Below are 22,485 nucleotides of genomic sequence, written 5' to 3'. Positions count from 1 at the left end.
GGTGTGCAGAAGCCGTGCAATACAGTTTAAACCAATATGGACCCTACCAGACAGCTGCCAGCAGAAAGGATATTATACCACCGGGACCCAACTCGAGGACTAGTTACCTGGCTTTCCGGCAGCATTTTTAAACCATGATTACCTGAAATACTGGAGCATGTGAGAGAAATTCATAGTGTTCCAAAATTTCACTATATGTTTCACCTGTATCTGTTTTATGCTGTCAGAGTGCATAGACTTCTATGCAGAGAAACGGACAGATCTCTTGGCCGAACGGGAAATGTAAAGCAAAATGCTCACTAGAGGCCCTCAGTAGTAAGATCCAGTGCGATCCACAACTTTTGACCTATCTGATCGACTTGTCAAAAGTTTTTTACTGACAGTATTGCTAAATGCAAGTTGGCCAGATGGAAAGCCAGGTAAAGCCAGAATCCTTTAAAAAAAAATCAAAAATGTCTTCATCCACATTAAAGACTGTTGTAAATATATTCAAATTCATCACTTTTTCTCTAGAATCATAATATAGCATTTTATACATTTTATACATGGTACTAAAACCTCTATATGTTTATTGAGTTGTTATAAAGATATACTGAAAGGGGGAAATTTGACTTTACCCTCTGTAGCTACTGTATGGGAATCAGACTTGGGAAAAACATTTACTCCAAAACAGAGGCAACTAGCATTTATTATCACCTATACAAGTTCAGAATGTTTAAATAATTTTGGAACCTCAAAGAAACTGTTATATAAGTGGTATTATAGCAAGTTATCCAAGATGTTCCCCTATGTGAATCCTATTTGCTGGAGATAAGAAAGGAAAGAGGAACAATGCTCCATATATGGTGAAGTTACCCTATCATAAAACCATCATGGCTAACAACATATAAAATGTTAACAAAAATACTATGATATTCATTCGAATGGTCACTGGCATTGGCTTTATTATCCTTAAAGGGGTACTCCAGTGGGGAAAACAATGTTGAAATCAACTGGGGCCAGAAAGTTAAACAGATTTGTAAATTACTTCTATTTAAAATTCTTAATCCTTCCAGTACTTATCTCCAGCCCGGCACCCCGGCGTTCTGAACATTTTTGTTCACAACACCAGCTGTGCTAGGCTGTGGGCAGTCATGGGCATGCCCCTCCATTAATGTCTATGGTAGATATATGAAGAGGGCATGAAGGCTGTGGTTGCTCATAATTCAGCACGGAGCAGAGTTCACTCCATGCATGTGAATTCCTGGGGTGCCAGGCCAGAGATCTTGGGGGATCCCAGTGGCCAAACCCCCTGCGATGAAACATTTTATCCCCTATGCTTTGGATAGGGGATAAGATGTCTAGGGCGGAGAACCCCTGTAATGTCTGATATTTGTCTGATTGTATAATTTGTATTGGATATTATCCACCATGAAATCTAAAAAAGGGAAAATCCATCACACAAAATTTGGTCTGGGTAAAGGGATGTCTTCTCAAAGAGCTGATATTTTGGAGAGGTTTCTCTATACTATATTTTGGTACTGCATAATATTTTCCAAAGAATATGTTGTTGGTATCAATTGCTGAATAGCCAATTAAAAATTGCCAACAAAACATATGCATTTTACTTTGGTTGCTTTTGCAAACATATTCATTACAACTAAAAAATGAATTCATCACAATAAAAAAAAAAAATCCACTTATATTACTATAATTTTGGTAATGGTAATTTTGACAATTTTGGTGAAAATAGAAAGACCAGAAGATTGATACATGATATAAAAAAAAAAAGGAGACTCATACCGATAATGGGAAACATGGGTGCGCCTGCACGCAGCTCTTTTCACAATCAACTCCTTGAAAGAATGTTGATCTTACAGGGGTTTCAGGAGAGAGGTCAGTATCGTGATCCAACCACTGACCCCACTGCATGAACATGAGTGATCTACTTCCATCCAAGGTCATTAACTCATTTGGGAACTTCACAATTTCATTTGACACTGCACGAGCCTGTTGAAGAACATCTCAGTTTATTTCATATCATGGGAATCTGTAAGTTGTTATCTTACTAATAAACTGTATACATCTTTATTTCCATTTGGCATTTAAATTGTATTTGAGAATTGCTCTTTACTGCTTACTTGGCTGCAATCTGCATCCAGATGCAGGAGAAGGGCCCATAGACTTATAATGATGCTATCTCCTGCAACTGGACACAGAGAGTGGCAAGTCATCTTTACTCGACCTCGTCTAGACAGGGGTCTGAACACTCACCGATCAAAGCTATTAAAATTTTACTGTGACATGTTACATGTTTTGTAAAATGACAAAACACTTTATTCATGGAGTGACTATTGTTTAGGAAACTGTACCTCCCACTCACCATTACTAAATGAGATATACAGTGTATATATTATTCAGTGCCTAGGGCTGGATATACTATAATATGACATGTCTATAAAAAATACCATGCTAGAATCTATTGACAGTTATCCCATTATGGACTATTCTAGCCTATGGGAAACTGTACTGAAACTGTAGAATTGTGTAAATGACAGTTATCAAACACCTAAATAAGAACAAAAGTTAACTTGCAAGTATTTGAAAAACCAAATATATTTGCAAAGGTATTTTTACCAATGGTAGAGTAAACCCATTGATGGGACGGCTTTGAGTCCAGCCTCGTGGCAGTGATACACCATCCTCATATTCTGGGCTGAGAAGACGTTTGTAACCAGTGTTGGATGAGCCAAGAATAGGTTTCTTTCTGTGAAAAACATATAATAAAATTACAGCAACTACTTCATGACACATGGCTGTTTTTTCTAATACCATTTTAAAGGGGTTGTGTAGCAAAAGGTAATTTATCCCCTATCCACTATATAGGGGTACTGACCACTGGCACTCCCTGCGATCTTCTGCATGGGCTCCACTCATTTATTCACTCCTTTAACTACTTTCTCAATTGACAGCAATAATATCAAACCCTTACTTGTATTTGTTATTCCTATCAGTCATTGATGGGGTTGTTGAGGATTTGTAGTCCACTCTTCTGAACACATTGTACATGTGTATTAGCATGAATGGATCTGGCAGCCTCTTCATATAATGTAAATCATTACTCTTCTGTTTCCTACCTATTATTACACTCTCCTGTGATGGTCCGGTAGAGTGAATCGTCGCATACTTTTGGCAGGTACTGATAGGCACATCCAGTCAGTTGGGCAATAATTTCTTTTTGTTCTTCTGTTAGTACATCTGTGGAGTAAAATGTGCACATTTATAATTACTTATAATGTTTTCTTACATGGTTTTACAAGGTTAGTACAAAAAGATCAAAAGGTTGATCTGCTTGAAGTGTGGTGGGAGCTACAATGTAATTTCTGAATACAAAAAACATCATGGTCTGATAATAATCCAATATGCTTTTGTGGTGGCTTTGCAGGCATTGTTTACTTTGTTCCAATGAATCTAAACAAAAAAATTTAAACAGGCTCAATATATATCATTGGATGTAGACACCAGTCCTACCACTATTGAGATAGGAGAAATATTTACCCCCAATAATACATTTTAGATCGCTGGCGGTGCGAGAGCTGGGGCCCCCTGCGATCTCCTGTATGAAGCCCCAGCTCTCCCCCAGAGTGGCGCATCACGACTCTTCCCGTTCGGCTATCTTCGACTCTCTAATAGAGCTATATGGAGGGGGCGTGATGTGCCCCTCTGGGAGAGAGCTGGGGCTCCATACAGGAGACTGCAGGGGAGGGGGGGGGGGGCTCCCAGCGCTCGGACCCCCCGAAGTCTAAAACGTATAAGTTTTTCTCCACAAGACTACTTCTCTTATCTCTTATCTAACTTTTCTGTAAGTTAAGAAATTTGCATGCCAATTTCAAAAAATAAAAGAGTGAAGAAGAAGGTTATATGGGTGGAAAACATTTGCTTTGCTTGTCTGCATATGTAGGTTGTGAATCAGCAGTGCAATAACCTACAATTGTCACCCATAAATCACACAATAATAAACCAAAAAAATAGCATACCAAAATATATCTTTATTTACAGAATACAATACAAGACAAAATCCCCAAACCCATAAAAACATATAGCCTAAATACACTGGGGGGCTCATATAGCTATTACAGATGGAGAGTATTGGGCAACTCCTGACAAAGTGGTTGTGTCCTTTAAATGGCGTCAGGGTGGAACAGGGTTCCCCACATGGCCATGGGCAACGTGTCTACTCCAGGTATATTTGTTAATGTTTATGTACTTTGTCTTTATTTGAATCACTTTATGGTACACTGAGGTCTGTATAATTTATCCTGGTAGATTTGTGCCCAATACTCTCTTTCTGTAATTGCCATATGGACTCCCCTGTGTATTTGGGATATATATTTTTTATGGGTTAGTAGATTTTTATATATTTTTTCGAATACTATTTTTGGTATATTATTTGTGTGATTTATGAGTGACAATTGTAGGTTAATGTATTAGTGTTTATATATATATATATATATATATATATATATATATATATATATATATATATAATTTATCCCACGGAAGAGTATAGGTTATCTGAATCAGCAATGACTCATAGCATTCTCCCAGAGATTCTAAGAAGATCACATATGTCAGTGATTCCCAAGCAGGGTTCCCCGGAACGCCAGGGTCCCATCAGGCATTTTAAAAAAAAAATATTCCTGCAGCGGCCTGCGCGCCTGTGAATCACGGCGGCGCAGGGATGAAGTGAAGTCTGTGTGCGCATTGCGTGTATGCGCACACTATGCACACAGTGTCCCCTTCCCCCCTGTGGTGCCGTGAGTCAAAGGTATGCAGGCCAAGAAGGGGATATATGCAAAGGGGATGATCCGCCACACTATCCTCCCGGCCCCCAGACCATCCTCATGGCCCCAGGACCAGCTTGATTAAGGTACTGCACCCTCTGTCACCCCTGTTCACCCCCTTTTATCACCCCTCTGTTACCCCCTTTAACCCTTGTCCACTTTCCTGTCATCCATGTCCCCCTTGTCTGCCCCTGTCACCCATGTTCACCACCCTTCTGACCACCCCCCAGTCTACCCCCCCCCATCACCAATGTCCAACCCCCACTATTCACCCCTCTGTCCCTTTGTCACTCCTGTCCACCCCTCTGTTACCACCTTGTCATTGCTGTCCACCCCTCTTTCACCCCCTATGCCCCCTGTCACCCATGTACACTCTTCTACACCCAGCTGTCACCCATGTATAGCCCACAACACCCCTGTTACCCATGTACACCCCTCTGTCACCCCCTACGCTCCCCTGTCACCCATGTACACTCTTCTACACCCCTCTGTCACCTATGTACACCCCTCAACACCCTCTGTCACCCATGTACACTCTTCTACACCCATGTACACCCCTCTGTCACCCCCTAATCCCCCCTATCACCCATATACACTCTTCTAAAACCATCTGTCACCCATGCACACCCCTCAACAACCATCTGTCACCCATGTGCACTCCTACACCCCCAACACCTCTGTTCCCATTGTACACCCCTCTGTCACCCCTACGCCCTCTGTCACCCATGTACAATCTGCTACAACCATCTGTCACCCATGTACACCCCTAAACACCCCTCTGTCACCCATGTACACTCCTCTACACCCCTCAACACCCCTCTGTCACCCATGTACGCTTCACTACACACCTGTCACCCATGTACACTATTCTACACCCCTCTGTTAAACCTTTACACCTTTACGCCATTGTATTCCTCTTCACTTGTAAAAGGGGAATCTGGAGGCTGATGCAAGAAAAGTGCAGAGCCTAATAGGTTTGTTTTGCAGGTTTGGAGAATTTTTTTGCAGGTTGGTGAAGAATTGCGGCTGGAAGAAATCGTTATGATGACCAAGAGAAGGGAATGACACAGATTTTAGAAGATGTCACTTGTGCGTTGCTGTATAAAGCAAGATGAACGTGAACTTTTGACAAATTTGATTCGGCCCATTTGCTGAATTTTCCGAAAAAAATCAGTTAGATCCGAATTTAATCGCGGCAAATCTTTATTAAAAATGGCTATTTCTGGCCCACAGAGAGCCTCGATAGGGGTGTAGAACACTTTGCTTTGTTCTAACATGCATATGGAGTGTGCTGGGGTAGTGAAATAATACTGTTATTCAGTATGACATGCAGATTACAGGCATCACTTTTAGAATCACAGCTGCAGAGCGGCACAATGACAGAGCCTGTAGGTGGCATCAGTATGAGGAGACCATATAGTGGCTGAATGACACAGCGTGGAGGTGGTGGCCACATGAGGAGACAATATAGTGGCTGTATGACACGGTGGAGGTGGTGGCAGCATGAGGAGACCATATAGTGGCTGAATGACACAGCGTGGAGGTGTTGGCAGCATGAGGAGACCATATAGTGACTGAATGACTCAGTGTGGAGGTGTTGGCAGCATGAGGAGACCATATAGTGACTAAATGACACAACATAGAGGTGTTGCCAGCATGAGGAGACCATATAGTGGCTTAATGACACAGCGTGGAGGTGTTGGCAGCATGAGGAAACCATATAGTGGCTGAATGACACAGCCTGGAGTTGGCAGCAGCATGAGTAGACACTAGGGCGTCACATTCCCTAAGATTTAAAGATTAATTTTGAAATGTAAATTGAAGATTTATGGTAGCTAGTGCAACCATTAATTTGTGTTAGGCCCAGACCAAGCAGCATCAGTGAACCATATATTGGCTGAATGACACAGCCTGGAGGTGGCTGAAGCACAAGGAGAGCATATAGTGGCTGAATTGCACAGCCTGGAGGTAGCAGAAGCATGAGGAGATCATGTAGTTTCTGAATGTCACAGCCTGGAGGTGGCTGAAGCAAGAGGAGACCATATAGTGACTGAATGGCACAGCCTGGAGTTTGTGGCAGCATGAAGAGACCATATAGTAGCTGAATGGCACATTTATTATTTATGCCAATGACATTTGTAGTTTTTGGCACATTTCTTAACTGTGCTAACTTTTTTGTATGTTATTGCCTTATATATTATCTAAAGTTTAGATGCCTCGCCAGTATTTCATTTTTATAAGCAAAATACTTATTTTTATATATTTTTCCATTTTTATACAAGAGTTTTCCTCAGGGCACTTGCTTAAAGTGTCTATAACTCTCTTATATATTTGATTGTTAGAAGTCACAATATATGATTGTGTTGTTTTGTAATTGTTTATATTTGAAAGATTTTGTAATTTAAATAATTGTTATGTGTTTACTGTCTTGTATTAGAAAACTGAATCAACACTTTTCAGCTCTTAAGTGAAAAATGAAGTCAGCACCCTTATCCTCTGTTGAGCAGTGATTAAAAAGTGAAATAGTTAGTTTAAGAAAACATGCCCTTTAGGTTGTTTGGTGTTCCCCAACAAAGGGGAAAAACATGAAATATGTCATTTTCTACAACACGAGCAGTACACAACAGTGCTGCAGCACACAGTCGCTGTGTAATAAACCAAAAATTGCACTCTCTCACAGACTATTAGGAATGGACTTTTGGGTATGTATTATACCATCTACAGACTAGTATAACCAGCAGACCATTTGTTGTGGAACAAAGAGGGCAGAAAAATGCACTACAGTACACTTAAAAAACGTATCGGAGTAAAACACCAGCTAGTGATTACTCTTGCCTGTACTTTCACATTATCTAGGCCCTTGACAGATTAACAGGTACAAAATAGTACACTACTTAGATATACGTATGTGGTATACACTTATGAGGGCAGAAAAATGCGCTACAGTACACTTAAAAATTATCTGAGTACATCACTTTTGCTTGGACTTTCACAGTATCTAGGCCCTTGACAGATTAACAGGTACAAAATAGTACACTACTTAGATGTACGTACAGTACAGACCAAAAGTTTGGACACACCTTCTCATTCAGAGTTTTCTTTATTTTCATGACTATGAAAATTGTAGATGCACATTGAAGGCATCAAAACTATGAATTAACACGTGTGGAATTATAGACATAACAAAAAAAGTGTGAAACAACTGAAAATATGTTATATTCCAGGTTCTTCAAAGTAGCCACCTTTTGCTTTGATTACTGCTTTGCACACTCTTGGCATTCTCTTGTTGAGATTCAAGAGGTAGTACCTGAAATGGTTTTCACTTCACAGGTGTGCTGGTGTGGAGGAGGAGGTGTGATGGTGTAGGGGTGCTTTGCTGGTGACACTGTTGGGGATTTATTCAAAATTGAAGGCATACTGAACCAGCATGGCTATCACAGCATCTTGCATCGGCATGCTATTCCATCCAGTTTGCGTTTAGTTGGACCATCATTTATTTTTCAACAGGACAATGACCCCAAACACACCTCCAGGCTGTGTAAGGGCTATTTGACCAAGAAGGAGAGTGATGGGGTGCTGCGCCAGATGACCTGGCCTCCACAGTCACCGGACCTTAACCCAGTCGAGATGGTTTGGGGTGAGCAGAGTGAAGGCAAAAAGGGCCAACAAGTGCTAAGCATCTCTGGGAACTCCTTCAAGACTGTTGGAAGACCATTTCAGGTGACTACCTATTGAAGCTCATCAAGAGAATGCCAAGAGTGTGCAAAGCAGTAATCAAAGCAAAAGGTGGCTAGAACCTAGAATATGACATATTTTCACACTTTTTTGTTATGTATATAATTCCACATGTGTTAATTCATAGTTTTGATGCCTTCAGTGGGAATTTACAATTTTCATAGTCATGAAAATAAAGACAACTCTGAGAAGGTGTGTCTAAACTTTTGGCCTGTACTGTATGTGGTAAGCACTTATGAGGTCAGAAAAATGCGGTAAAACACCAGCCAGTGATTACTTTTTCCTGGACTTTCACAGTATCTAGGCCCTTGACAGATTAACCGGTACAAAATTGTAGATTTTGGTATCTGGTATGCACTTATGAGGGCAGAAAAATGTGCTACGGTACACTTAATAAAAGTATCTGAGTAACAACACCTGCCGGTGAGTACCGTATTTATCGGGGTATACCACGCACCGGCCTATAACACGCACCCTCGTTTTACCAAGGATATTTGGGTAAAAAAAGTTTTTTACCCAAATATCCATGGTAAAATGAGGGTGCGTGTGTGCGCGTGTATACGCCGATACACCCCCAGGAAAAGCAGGGGGAGAGAGGCTGTCGCTGCCCGCTTCTCTCCCCCTGGCTATCGGCACCGCTGCCCGTTCTGTCCCCCTGACTATCGGTGCCGGCGCCCCATTGCCGGCGCCGATAGCCAGGGGGAGAGAAGCGGTGCCAACAGCCAGGGGGAGAGAAGGGGCAGCGGCACCCATTGCCGGCACCGCTGCCCCGTTGCCTCCCCCCATCCCCGGTGGCATAATTACCTGGGTCGGGTCCGCGCTGCTGCAGGCCTCCGGCGCGCGTCCCCTGCGTCGTTGCTATGCACGGCGCGGCGCACTGACGTCATGCGCCGCGCCGTGCAGCGCATAGCAACGACGCCGGGGACGCACGCCGGAGGCCTGCAGCAGCGCGGACCCGACCCAGGTAATTATGCCACCGGGGATGGGGGGAGGCAACGGGGCAGCGGCGCCGGCAATGGGTGCCGCTGCCCTTCTCTCCCCCTGGCTATCGGCGCCGGCAATGGGGCGCTGGCACCGATAGTCAGGGGGACAGAACGGGCAGCGGCGCCGATAGCCAGGGGGAGAGAAGGGCCGGCAGCAGCGCTCTAGACCCCAGGAAAGGCAGGGGGAGAGAAGCGGGCAGCGACGGCCTCTCTCCCCCTGCCTTTCCTGGGGGTGTATCGGCGTATAACACGCACATAGACTTTAGGCTAAAAATTTTTGCCTAAAAAGTGCGTGTTATACGCCGATAAATACGGTACTTTTCCCTGGATATCTAGGCCCTTGACAGATTAACAAGGTTAAAATAGTACACTACTTAGATGTAGGTATGTGGTATGCACTCATGAGGGCAGAAAATGTGCTACAGTACGCTTAAAAAACTTACTTTTGCACAACACCAGCAGTACACAACAGTGCTGCTGTGTACTAAACACAAACTTTCAGTCTTTCACAGACTATTAAGAATGGACTGCTGGGTATGTATTATACCGTGTATAGACTAGTATAACCAGCAGACCATTTGTGGGGGAACAAATAGGGCAGAAAATGCACTACAGTACGCTTAAAAAACGTATTGGAGTAAAACACCAGCTGCTGATTACTTACACAAAATAGTACACCACTTAGATGTACGTATGTGATATGCACTTATGAGGACAGAAAAATGCTGTAGTACGCTTCAAAAATTATTAGAGTAAAACACCAACCGATGATTACTTATGGCTCTCCTTTCACATTATGTACGCCCTTGACAGATTAACAGGTACAAAATAGTATACCACGTAGACGTAGGTATGTGGTATGCACTTATGAGGGCAGAAAAATGCGCTACAGTACACACACAAAAAAAATTGCCCACAGCACCAGCAGTACACAACAATGCTGGAGCACTTAGTCACTGTGTACCAAACCCAAAATTGCAAAAAGACTCTTTCTCAAATACTATTAGGCATGGACTGCTGTGTATGGATTATACCATCTACAGACTAGAGGAAGTGTGTATATCGCACGAAACCAGCTCGTCCCGGCTTCAGTAAGAATTCATTTCTGTGCTAAAACACTGTGCTCTGTGTCCTACAGAAGGCTGTGGTGACTAAGAGGTGAAACGCTGCTTTTTCTGTGTAACACACAGCAATGTCCGTCCTATTTCTCTGTAGCGGTAGTAAGTGAAATGACAAGTCAAAAAATGGCTGCCGTATATATAGGGGTGTGGCATTACAGGGATGACTGGCTGTTGATAGGCTGCATCCTACATGTGATTCAGGGTCAGCCAGCCTACTTCCCTTCCCACAATGCTTTCCCGCCTTCCCAGTGTTCCTTGCCCCATGTACTGACATGTGGATCCGCCATTTTGGATGCCCTGGTGCCTTGACTGCAGTAAATGGAGTTTAATGAAGCGATTTGCAAGATAGAATTGCGGTGATATTCGCATTCGTAACAAATGGAAAATTTCATGAAATTTGTAACGAATTCGGGTTCGTCAGCTTCGATTCACTCATCTCTAAAAACTGCAGTGTAATCTACATAGCCAATAGATACATTGATGTTGTGCATTGCGGCTGCCCCCCCCCCCTCCTTTTTTTTTTGCTCGTCAAATTCGGTAGGGGTACCCCACGGAATTTTTTTTTCTGAGGGGTTCCCCAAGCTAAAAAAGGTTGGGAAACACTGACATATGTGAATGTATCCTAAATACAAGTATTGTTACAGTTTTTTTTCATTGCTTAAAATAGGATTGCACAAACATATCTATGTGTTCAGAATACTTGTGTAACACTTTGTTCGACAAAAGGGGTGTGACTTTGTTTGAATAGGGCTTTTGAATAGGGATTTTAGGTGGTTTAAGTTGAGACACCACTGCCAAAAATGCACAAGATTCTGGCACAAGATTCTGGCACAAGATTCTGGCACAAGATTCTAGCATAGTTTAAGCCAACTAAGAGTTGATCTCAATTTAGACTAGATATCTTAAAAATGTGACATGTCTACAGTAAAAGGGGAAAAAATCCCTACAAATTTTAATTGTAGGTCTATTTGAACAGTGAGAGAAAGAATAGTAACAAAGAAAATCCCCAAAAATGCATTTTAAGTAAGTTAAGAATTGATGAAGTATTTGGTCCTCTATCAATCAGCAAGATTTCTGGCTCCCAGGTGTCTTTTATACAGGTAATGAGCTGAGATTAGGAGCACTCTTTTAACCCCTTAAGGACCAAGCCCATTTTAACCTTAACCTCTTAAATATACGTCCTGCGTCGGCTCCCGCGATATGAAGCGGGATCGCGCCGCGATCCTGCATCATATCGCGTCGGTCCCGGCCGGGACCCATGGCTAATACCACACATCGCCGATCGCGGCGATGTGCGGTATTAACCCTTTAGAAGCTGCGGTCAAAGCTGACCGCCGCTTCTAAAGTGAAACTGAAAGTGACCCGGCTGCTCAGTCGGGCTGTTCGGGACCGCCGCTGTGAAATCGCGGCGTCCCGAACAGCTGACCGGACACCGGGAGGGCCCTTACCTGCCTCCTCGGTGTCCGATCGACCAATTCTGACCACCGTCGCTTTATGAATTAATAACACGAAAACACTTTTACCGAATATTCTGATTATGAGATAGTTTTTTGGTGACATATTCTACTTTATTTTGGTGGTAAATTTTCAGCGTTACTTGCATCCTTTTTTGGTGAAAATGGATATTCACAATAAATGTTATTTTTATTCACAAATACAATATGTCCACTTTATGTTGGCATCATAAAATGGACATATTTTTGTTTTTGAAAAAATTAGAGGGCTTCAAAGTAGAGCAGCAATTTTCAAAAAACTTAAAAAAATGAAAATTGCTAAATCTGAAGGGACAGATGTTACAGAACTACAACTCCCAGCATACCTGGGCAGTCCAGGCATGCTGAGAGTTGTAGTTTGGCAACATCTGGAGGGCTACCGTTTGGGTACCACTGTAACAGTGGTCTCCAAACTGTGACCCTCCAGATGTTGCAAAACTACAACTCGCAGCATGCCCAGACAGCCTTTGGCTGTCTGGGCATGCTGGGAGTTGCAGTTTGGCCTTCCTAGTGGTTGCCACAGTAAAGATCGTTTTACTTTCACTTTCAATCCCCCCCACCGTCGCTTCCCTACCTGATCCAGTATCCAGCAGTCTCTAGCGAAGATCCGGGGTCCTCAGGCATCTTCTCCTGCAGGTACCGGCCTCCATCTTCTTCCCACGATCCCCTCGACATCCAGGGGTGGGCAGAACGGGGGTTGCCATGGCAACCCACTGTCCTGCTCTGCCATTGGTCAGAATCAGTTCTGACCAATGGCAGGGGATAGGAGGAGATCGCAGCTCTGGGACCTCACTCCTAGCCTCAAGATGATCGGGACTGTCCCCCAACTAGCTAGCAGCGGGGACCGGAATTCCTATGGGCGTATCCATACGCCCTCAGTCCTTAAGGACTCGGGATGCAGGGCGTATGGATACTCCCGGCATCCTGAACAGGTTAAGGACCAGGCCAATTTTATTTTTGCGTTTTCCTTTTTTCTTCCTCGCCATCTAAAATCCATAACTCTTTTATGTTTCCATCTATAGACCCATATAAGGGCTTGTTTTTTGCGGGACCAATTGTACTTTGTAATGAAACCTCTCATTTTACCATAAAATGTACAGCAAACTCCATTTTGGAGGGTTTTGTTTTCACATTGTACACTTTACGGTAAAAATGACATGTGTTCTTTCTGTGGGTCAATACAATTAAAATGATACCCATGGCTAGATACTTTTATATTTTTGTATCACTTAAAAAAAATCTAAAACTTTTTGTACAAAATTAGTAATTTAAAATCGCCCTATTTTGACCACCTATAACTTTTTCTGTATTTTTTATCGATACCACATTTGCATATATAAAACTTCTAGATAATTTATTTTAAAAAAATTTGTGAATAAAATGTGACAAAAAAGCAGCATTTTTGGATTTTTTTTTTTACGTTTACGCCATTCACCGTACGGGATCATTAACTTTGTATTTTGATAGTTTGGACATTTACGCACGCTGCGATACCAAATATGTTTATTTAAAAAATTATGCTTTTTGGGGGTAAAATGGGAAAAACTGACAATTAAAATTTTTATTGAGGGAGGGGATTTTCACTTTTTTTTACTTTTTATTTTTACATTTTTCTAATTTTGTTTTACACCTTTTATGTCTCCATAGGGGACTATCTATAGCAATCATTTGATTGCTAATACTGTTCAGTGCTATGCATAGGACATAGCACCGATCAGTATTATCGGTGATCTTCTGCTCTGGTTTGCTCGAACTCGCGATCGCGGATGTAGGCCATTACTGGCGGGTCCCCGGCTGCTGCTAGCAGGCGGAAACTGCCGTGTATGATGCGCGAAGTAACGCCAAACCAGGTGCGCGGAGTACCGCCAAACCAGGATGTACATTTATGTCCGTGGTCGTTAAGGGGTACCTGGGCACCTGTCTACCTGGCCAAGACCAAACAGCTGTCCAAGGATATCAGGGACACGATTGTAGATTGACACAAGGCTGGAATGGGCCACGAGACCATCGCCAAGCAGCTTGGTAAGACGTTTACAACAGTTAGTGGAATCTCACTTGGTCGCAGGTTCCATGCAGAATCTCGCCTCATGGAGTTTCAATGTTCCTGAGAACGGTAATGAATCAGCCCAGAACTATACAGGAGGGTCATGTCAATGATCTCAATGCAACATTCAGATACTCATTGGCAAACTTCAGATAGGTCTGCATATGTGCTTTCTTGAGCAGAGGGACCTTGTGGGCACTGTAGGATTTCAGTCCTTCATGGCATAGTGTCTTTTCCAGGGACGGATCATCATTGGCGCTCATGGAGCGCCTGCTCCGGGCCCTGTGCCCCCAGGGGGCCCCCATCACATTTGGGACATCCCTGTGTCCCGAAAAATCTTTTCAGGACACAAGGATGTCCCTGTTAACTCTCTGCGGCCCCGCGTTAACTTTAAAAACTCAGGGGCCACCTGGAGGTAGCGCACGCAGGGACGTCCCTGATGTCCCGTGCGTGCGCCCATAGAAGAGCAGAACGGAGTGGAGTAGTGAGGAGAATACGCGCATGCTTAGTCACCACTCACCAGCACGTCATCTTCAGTGTTCCGACCACCGCTCCTCTCCGGTCCCGGGACCTACTGCTATGGCCCATAGGCCATAGCAGTAGATCTTGACCCCAGACCGGAGGATTGATGGTCAGAACACTGGGGCAGTAAACAGGCATACAGCCTCCAGCCATACACAGTATATGGCTGAAGTCTGTATGTCTGTGAGGGAACTGTACTGCATCTAATGTAGGGAAATATACTTCCAACCCTAATGTGGGGAACTATACTGCACCTAATGTGAGGGACTATACTGCACCTAATGTGGGGAACTATGCTGCACCTAATGTGGGGAACTATACTGCACCTAATGTGGGGGAGCCATCCTGCACCTAATGTGGGGAACTATACTGCACCTAATGTGGGGAACTATACTGCACCTAATGTGGGGGAGCTATACTGTACCTAATGTGGAGAACTATACTGCACCTAATGGGGGGAACTATACTGAACCTAATGTGGGGAACTATATTGCACCTAATGTGGGGGAACTATACTGCACCTAATGTGGGAGAACTGTACTGCGCCAAATGTGGTGAACTATACTGCACCTAATGTGGGGAACTATACTGCACCTAATGTGGGGGAACTATACTGCACCTAATGTGGGGGAACTATACTGCATCTAATGTGGGGGAACTATACTGCACCTAATGTGGGGGAACTATACTGCACCTAATGTGGGGGGAACTATACTGCACCTAATGTGGGGAACTATACTGCCAACCTAATGTGGGGTAACTATACTGCACCTAATGTGGGGAACTGTACTGCGCCTCTAATGTGGGGGAACTGTACTGCACCCCTAATGTGGGGGAGCTGTACTGCACCACTTATAGGGGATTGTACTGCACCAAAGGATAGGGGATAAGATGTCTGATTGCGGGGGTTCCGCTGCAGCACCCACCTCTCATGCAGCACCCACCTGTCTTAGCTGCACAGAGCGATGATCGCTCCATGTCTGAAGACTTACGACCACGGGGCTGGAGTATCATGACGTCACGACTCTGTCTCCTTTTTGATGTCACGCTGCGCCGCCTCAATGCAAGCCTATGGGAGGGGGCCTGATGGCCGTTACGCCCCCTCCCATAGACTTGCATTGAGGGGGCGTGACGTCACTCGGGGTGGAGTCGTGACATCACGATACTCCGGCCCCCGTAGTCGTGAGGCTTCAGACTCAGAGCCTCCAGCGCTGGCGTGCAGCTCAAACAGGTGGGTGCTGCATGAGAGATTGTGGGGGTCCCCAGAGGCGGAACTCCCGCGATCAGACATCTTATCCCTTTGGTGTAGGTCTACAATCTTGTTCCTGACATCCCTGGACCGCTCTTTGGTTTTGACCATGGTGGAGAGTTTGGAATATGATTGATTGCTTCTGCGGACAGGTGTGTTTTTACAGGTAACAAGCTGAGATTATGGTCATTCCCTTCAAGAGAGTGCTCCTAATCTCAGCTTGTTGCCTGTATAAATGACACCTGAGAGCCAGAAACCTTGCTGATTGATAAGGTATCAATTACGTATTTCACTAAATAAAATGCAAATCAATTCTTAACACATTTGAAATGTGTGTTTCTGGAATTTATTGTTATTTTGTCTCTCACTGTTCAAATAAACCTACCATTAAAATTATAGGCTGATCATTTCTTTGTGATTGGGCCAACATACAAAATTAGATGGGAATCACATTTTTTTCCCCTCACTGTCTCAAACAGCAGGATACAATTTGTATTAGCATTCTTAGATTGTTTATTCTAAGAAGTGAAGTGATTGGTTCACTCTGGCCAAGAATTTGACCATTTTAGTTAATCCAATGTTTACGAAATTGGTCGCTTAGTATACTGCACCAGCAGATGTTTCTGAAGAGAAGGGTGCACACAGTTTTTGCTCACTGTACACATGAAATAACAAGAAAAACTTGGTGATATGTTTTTTATTGACTTTTATGAAAAATTACTATAATGCAGCAGCAAAAAACCCATATATTCTGGTGCCCAAATGAAATTCAAAGTTATTTTAGAAAAATGTTACAGTGTTGCACTATAGTAATTTTTCATAAAAAGAAAATAAATCACTGGAGGTACACTTAAACATTTTGGAAGCGGCACGCAAACTTTCCAACTTATAGAAAGTTATATCAGAGGCTTTCCGTTTATGTTGGTAGTTTAGGAGGCTACACAGCCCTAGGACAGCATATTCATGTATTAAACAAATGAAACGACTTTTCAAACAATCTTGCTTCCACTTCTTGCTAACATACGTTCAATGAAATATTTTTAATTTTGCTGTTTGAAAACAGTGGTTGCTAAGATGGACATAACCTTAAATATTTACAATTTTGAAGAATATGAATTACTTCTTGAACAAGGAAAATGTGTCTTGCCTAGATGCCGGGACTCAATCTTCATTTTTAACTAGTATCCATAAGTATTCATTGTCCAATAAAACTCCACCACCGATTTCACATACTCACCACTTAGCAAGAATTCCCTGGACTACAATAAAACTAGCATCAACAGATAAAAAGAAAGACTTGCTAAAGTCAGACAGGTGGTAGTTCTATTGCAGAGGAATAACTTTAACGGGGTTATCCAGGAATCAAAAAACAGAGGTAATTTCTTTCAAAGACCTCTTCCTGTCTGTCTCCAGGTTGGGTGTGGTTCTGTATCTCAGTTCCACTGAAGTGAATGGAGTCAAGTTGTAATACCACCCCCAAATTGGTGACAGACAGGGAGCGGTCTTTGAAAGAAAATAGATCTGTTATTTGATTCCTGGATAACCAATTTAAGCTCCTGGACCCAATACAAAAAGTGCACCCACCTTTACATACTATTTAAGGTGTCTTATGTGGCACAGTGGCCTATGGGCCTCCTAAGACATCAGGGCCAGGGAGCATCTGCTTTATTTACAACCCCTGTTCCTCCATTTATAATACCTGAGACATTGAAGGGTTGAGGATGGTTCATTTTCAACTTCTCAGTTATGAGCTGGAGAGTCACATCCAAGTAATCTGCAGATCGGATGACATTTCTAGTTGTTCCTACAGGCTGCTTGAAGAAAGCCATTACATCCTGAAATCTCGTAGCTTCCCTTTTCAATCGTGTCTTCAAACTAAAATTACATTCGAAATATATAAAAAAAAATGTAAAAGGTAATGTCATTTTTCTGACTACATTCTTTAGATATGTGAGATTAAGGATATGTGCACACCAGTTTTTTGCATCTTGTTGAAAGACAAGTTTGTTTTTTGTTGGGCAAATTGACTATTAACCGGGATGTAACAGGACACAAACATTATGCTGACTTTTTTGTCCTGTTTTAAAACAGTTATCCAGATGAACAATCAAAATCAAACAATGCAGAGGTATTGTCTTTTAGGAGCATTTTTGCTCTAAAATTCAACGTTTATGAGAAAAAAAGCACTACATGACTCTGTAGGAAATTTGTACACTATGGCCCTTATTTACTAAGAGTGTCGTGTAGGTTTCTTTGTGGGTTTTAATTCCCTACAATTTGTTTTCCACGGTATTTACTAAGGTTTCCCTACATTTTCCACTTTCCCTACATTTTGGTTTTTTTACACATGCTCTGATCTGTCGTGTTTCCCTCAGCTCAAATCCACCACATTTTATGTGGAAACCTTAGTAAATTTGTTGTTTTTTTTTGAAAATGTCAGAAACACGCCCCTTTTCAGAGACCACACCCCTTTTTCCAGTGGCCACACCCCTTTTTCGTGTTTTCTTAGCAAAATGTAGAGTTATTCGGGGTTTTTCCAATTCTGGCGCAAATTCTGGTGCAAAATCTGGCGCAATGTGACAGAATCTGGCGCAAAACCCGACAAAACATGTTGGGTTTGCAATAGTAAATGAGGGCCTATGGGTTCAATTTATTGGTGCAAAAATACAGCCCTGCACAGCTTTCTGCATTAGCCCTAGGACACTATGGAGGGGCATAAATAAAACTACCTATGCCAAAAAATTGCAGGCTGCAACTTAAACTGGCTTTTATGACTTGCAGTAAATTTTCTATTTGTTTTAGATGCTTTTTAAGCATATTTAAACCTTTCTTTGCAAAAGGGGTGTGGCTTATCTGAAAGGGGAGTGGTCTTACTGAAAGAGGCAGAGTTTAAAATGCTAATTTTTGGCATAAAATGAAGCCTACTCATGGTGCAAACTTAGACTGGAGCTTTTGACACATTCTTAGACTGAAGACTTAAAAGTGACCAAAGTCTTTATTGTTGGTCTTACTTAGTCCTAGTCTGTAAGTACGCTGTGTCTATCAGCTTCTTGGCTTCTTTGGCAGACGTCTGAATAACTTCATTCGGCAAAATAATTCCTTCATCTAAATAAAAAGAAAAAAGTCAAGACAATATGCAGAAACATATATATATATATTTTAAAATATAGGATAGTTAAATTAACCCTTACCCACCCCAATTTGCAAGGGTCAGGGATTTTGTCTGAAGTACCATGCAAATCTATTGGACTTCCAGTACCTTACTCCACAGGCTCTGCTCTCCATCTCCTGGGGAGTGTGTCAGTCCCTCTTGCAGGCCCCATCCCTTTCTCAAACCATGTCCCTTCTATTTGGCTCAAGGTATTTTAGCTTGATACATCCACATCACTCGTCCATCAACCACAATCTTATCATCACAGATCAGCCCAACCTTACTCAAGCTACTCATCTTTGGGTTAATTTGACGGTCAAGCTTAGAAGCCATGCCCCCTCCCACAATTCAGGCCCCCACAAAACCATACTCTATTTTCGGCCTACAACCTCATCATAGCTCAGCCCCAAATGAGGATGGCCTATGAAGTCAAGATATAAAGTTGAGATATAAGGTCGGGATGCAATATGAGGTCTGGATATGAGGACTAGATATGAGGTTGGAATATGAGGTTGTGATATAAGATCAGGATATGAAAACAGGAAGGACAAGAGCGTCATTGATGCTTTTCCTCTCCCACAATGTTTAAGTTAGAAGACCAGGCAACATCTGGTACTCTGCTAGTGCAATAAACAATACACATTTTATTGTACAAAAAAGCTATTTAGCAACAGAATTAATGTACAGTTATGCCTGAAGTTTAACTGGTCACTATGGTTTCAAACACCTTCCTTCCATTTGATGGTCTATGTCACTCTTAAAGGGGCTATCCAGGAATAATACAACAGGACTAATTTCTTTCAAAAACAGCTCCACGTCTCTTGGGTATTACAACTTGGCTCCATTCACTTTAATGGAACTAAGCTGCAGAACCACATGCAACCTGGAGACAGACAGGAATCAGTTCTTGAAAGAAATTAGATCTGTTTTTCTATTCCTGGATGACCCCTTTAAGATATTTGGAAATCACTTTAATTTACTAAAATGACTACTTACCCCAGAAAAAACGCACTATAACCCTAGCCACTATAGGGGAGATTTCTTAAAACCTGTGCAGGGGAAAAGTTGCCCATAGCAGCCAATCAGATAGCTTCTTTCATTTTTGCAGAGGCCTTGTTAAAAATGAAAGAGTCGATCTGATTGGTTGCTATGGGAAACTGGGCATTTTTTCCTCTGCACAGGTTTTAATAAATCTCCCCCTATGTGTCTCCCTTCCCTTCCCTGTCCACTGCATGTTGTTAGGGGAAATAGGTCTCTAGAAACAGCTAGATTAGAATAAATTACAGGAAGTGGGACCAGAGTTTAGCATGTGCAATGTGCAGGGGAGGAGAGTCAGCCTGAAAAAGCCTTAACTGTGTACCTGTAAGCTGAGCCAGTCTGCCTATTAAACATTGTCTACATTGTACCTGAAAGGTAAATCAAAGCTTTCCTGTAATCTTTCACCACCAATACACTACTGGGCAGATGTCCCTTGTACCCATTGCTGCTTGTTTACAGTACTGAAGTGTAATCTCCCCCTCCCGTTGGAAACAATGTGTAATATTTAATAGAGCTAATCATATAAGCACATGCAATCCAAAATTATGGTTAGTGGGGGGGGAGGGGATATTGCTGTACATCAAGTAAAATACTAGTTATATATCAATATGCAGTTAGATTTCACTACAGGGGGCTCCATGTAGTCTGATCTACTTTGACTATTGTACATAGAAAACATTGCAGCTTGACACAATCATAACTCAACAAAAACACTAATACCATATTTTTCGTCCTATAGGACGCACCGGCGTATAAGACGCACCCAATTTATAGGTGCAAAATCTAAAAAAATAAAGATTATGAACCCAATAGTGGTCTTCAACCTGCGGACCTCCAGATGTTGCAAAACTACAACTCCCAGCATGCCCGGACAGCCGTTGGCTGTCCGGGCATGCTGGGAGTTGTAGTTTTGCAACATCTGGAGGTCCGCAGATTGAAGACCACTGCATAGGAGGTAATACTCACGTGTCCCCGCCGCTCCGGACCCGTCACCGCTGCCCTGGATGTCGCTCCATCACTGTCGCCGTGTCCCCATCGCTCCGGAACGTCTCTGCTGCCGGCCGGGTATACTCGCTCTCCGTCACCGCCATCACGTCGTTACGCACGCCGACGCACGTGTGCGACGACGTGATGACGAGGAAGGAGAGCGCCGGCCATACAGGGGATCCTGGCACGGAGCAGACACCGAGGAGGCAGGTAAGGTTCCTCCCGGTGTCCTGTAAGCACTAACCCGGCTGTTCAGTCGGGCTGTTCGGGACCGCCACGGTGAAATCGCGGCGGTCCCGAACAGCCCGACTGAACAGCCGGGTAAGTGTTATTTTCGCTTCAGACGCGGCGGTCAGCTTTGATCGCCGCGTCTGAAGGGTTAATACAGGGCATCACCGCGATCGGTGATGTCCTGTATTAGCCGTGGGTCCCGGCCGTTGATGGCCACAGGGACCGCCGCGATAGGGGTGTATTCGCCGTATAAGACGCACCAACTTTTCCCCCCCCCAGTTTTGGGGAAGAAAAAGTGCGTCTTATACGGCGAAAAATACGGTAATTGGTCCTGAAGCCCCCAAAATGTAATTCTGATTTAAAAATGATTAAAAATAAACAGATAACTAAGGCTGGGTTCACATATATCAGGCGTCCGGCATATTTTTCCTCCACAAGCACCGCAATCACCTGAGGGAAACTGATCCCATTAATTTGAATAGGACAGTTCACAATCATCCAGTGTACCAATTTTGATGCCGGATGGTTTGACACGCTGGACAGCACCAGATAGGGGAATGCAGCTTGAGGCGTTCCCCTGTCCAGTGCCAGAAACAGTGGACGCCGGATGCCATACAACTGATGCACATTGTCATTAGATGCCTCGAAATTTAGGCTTATGCTGGATGCCGGACATGTATGAACCCAGTCTGATAGAAAAAGTTTATCTGCCATCCAAAGAAGCTCATCCTGGCACAGGTAAAAAGCACTACAAAATATATACTACCTTGTTGTACAAAAAAAAAGGCGCTACAAGACAGCGAATCAAACATGCAGCAGAATTAGGCTATATCGTTTTATATTGAATGTAGTTTCAACAATGACCCTTGGAAGAACACTCTAGGCTAAAATATTGTAACCTGACAAACACAAAGTAATAACAAAAAACTAAATAAAAAAATGAAAAATGGATAAACAAAAATCACAATAGAATAATAATAATAGAATAAATAGAATAATTTAGCAGTACAGTGACTTCCTGTTTCCCCCCAGCGCATTTATTTATTGTGTACATTTATACCGTTTAATTGTATGCTTGTCTATAAATAAACTGAAAATAATCTCAATA

General features: G+C 42.9%; 1 protein-coding gene across 1 annotated transcript in view; it reads right to left on the bottom strand.

Moving 5' to 3' along the window:
- LOC130357477 (myeloperoxidase-like) overlaps positions 1–22,485 on the bottom strand; it is a 44,270-nt gene that overhangs the window by 7,104 nt on the left and 14,681 nt on the right. The window contains exons 3-7 of the mRNA XM_056560173.1: positions 18,982–19,075; positions 17,670–17,845; positions 3,117–3,237; positions 2,617–2,746; positions 1,783–1,989 (exon numbers count right to left, since the gene is read on the bottom strand). Coding sequence (XP_056416148.1) covers positions 1,783–1,989; positions 2,617–2,746; positions 3,117–3,237; positions 17,670–17,845; positions 18,982–19,075 — 728 coding nt within the window. The remainder of the gene's footprint in view (positions 1–1,782; positions 1,990–2,616; positions 2,747–3,116; positions 3,238–17,669; positions 17,846–18,981; positions 19,076–22,485) is intronic.

This window comes from Hyla sarda, chromosome 2 (genome assembly GCF_029499605.1).
Source record: "Hyla sarda isolate aHylSar1 chromosome 2, aHylSar1.hap1, whole genome shotgun sequence".
Lineage (NCBI taxonomy): Eukaryota > Metazoa > Chordata > Amphibia > Anura > Hylidae > Hyla > Hyla sarda.
This window is presented reverse-complemented; position numbering and strand designations above follow the sequence as displayed.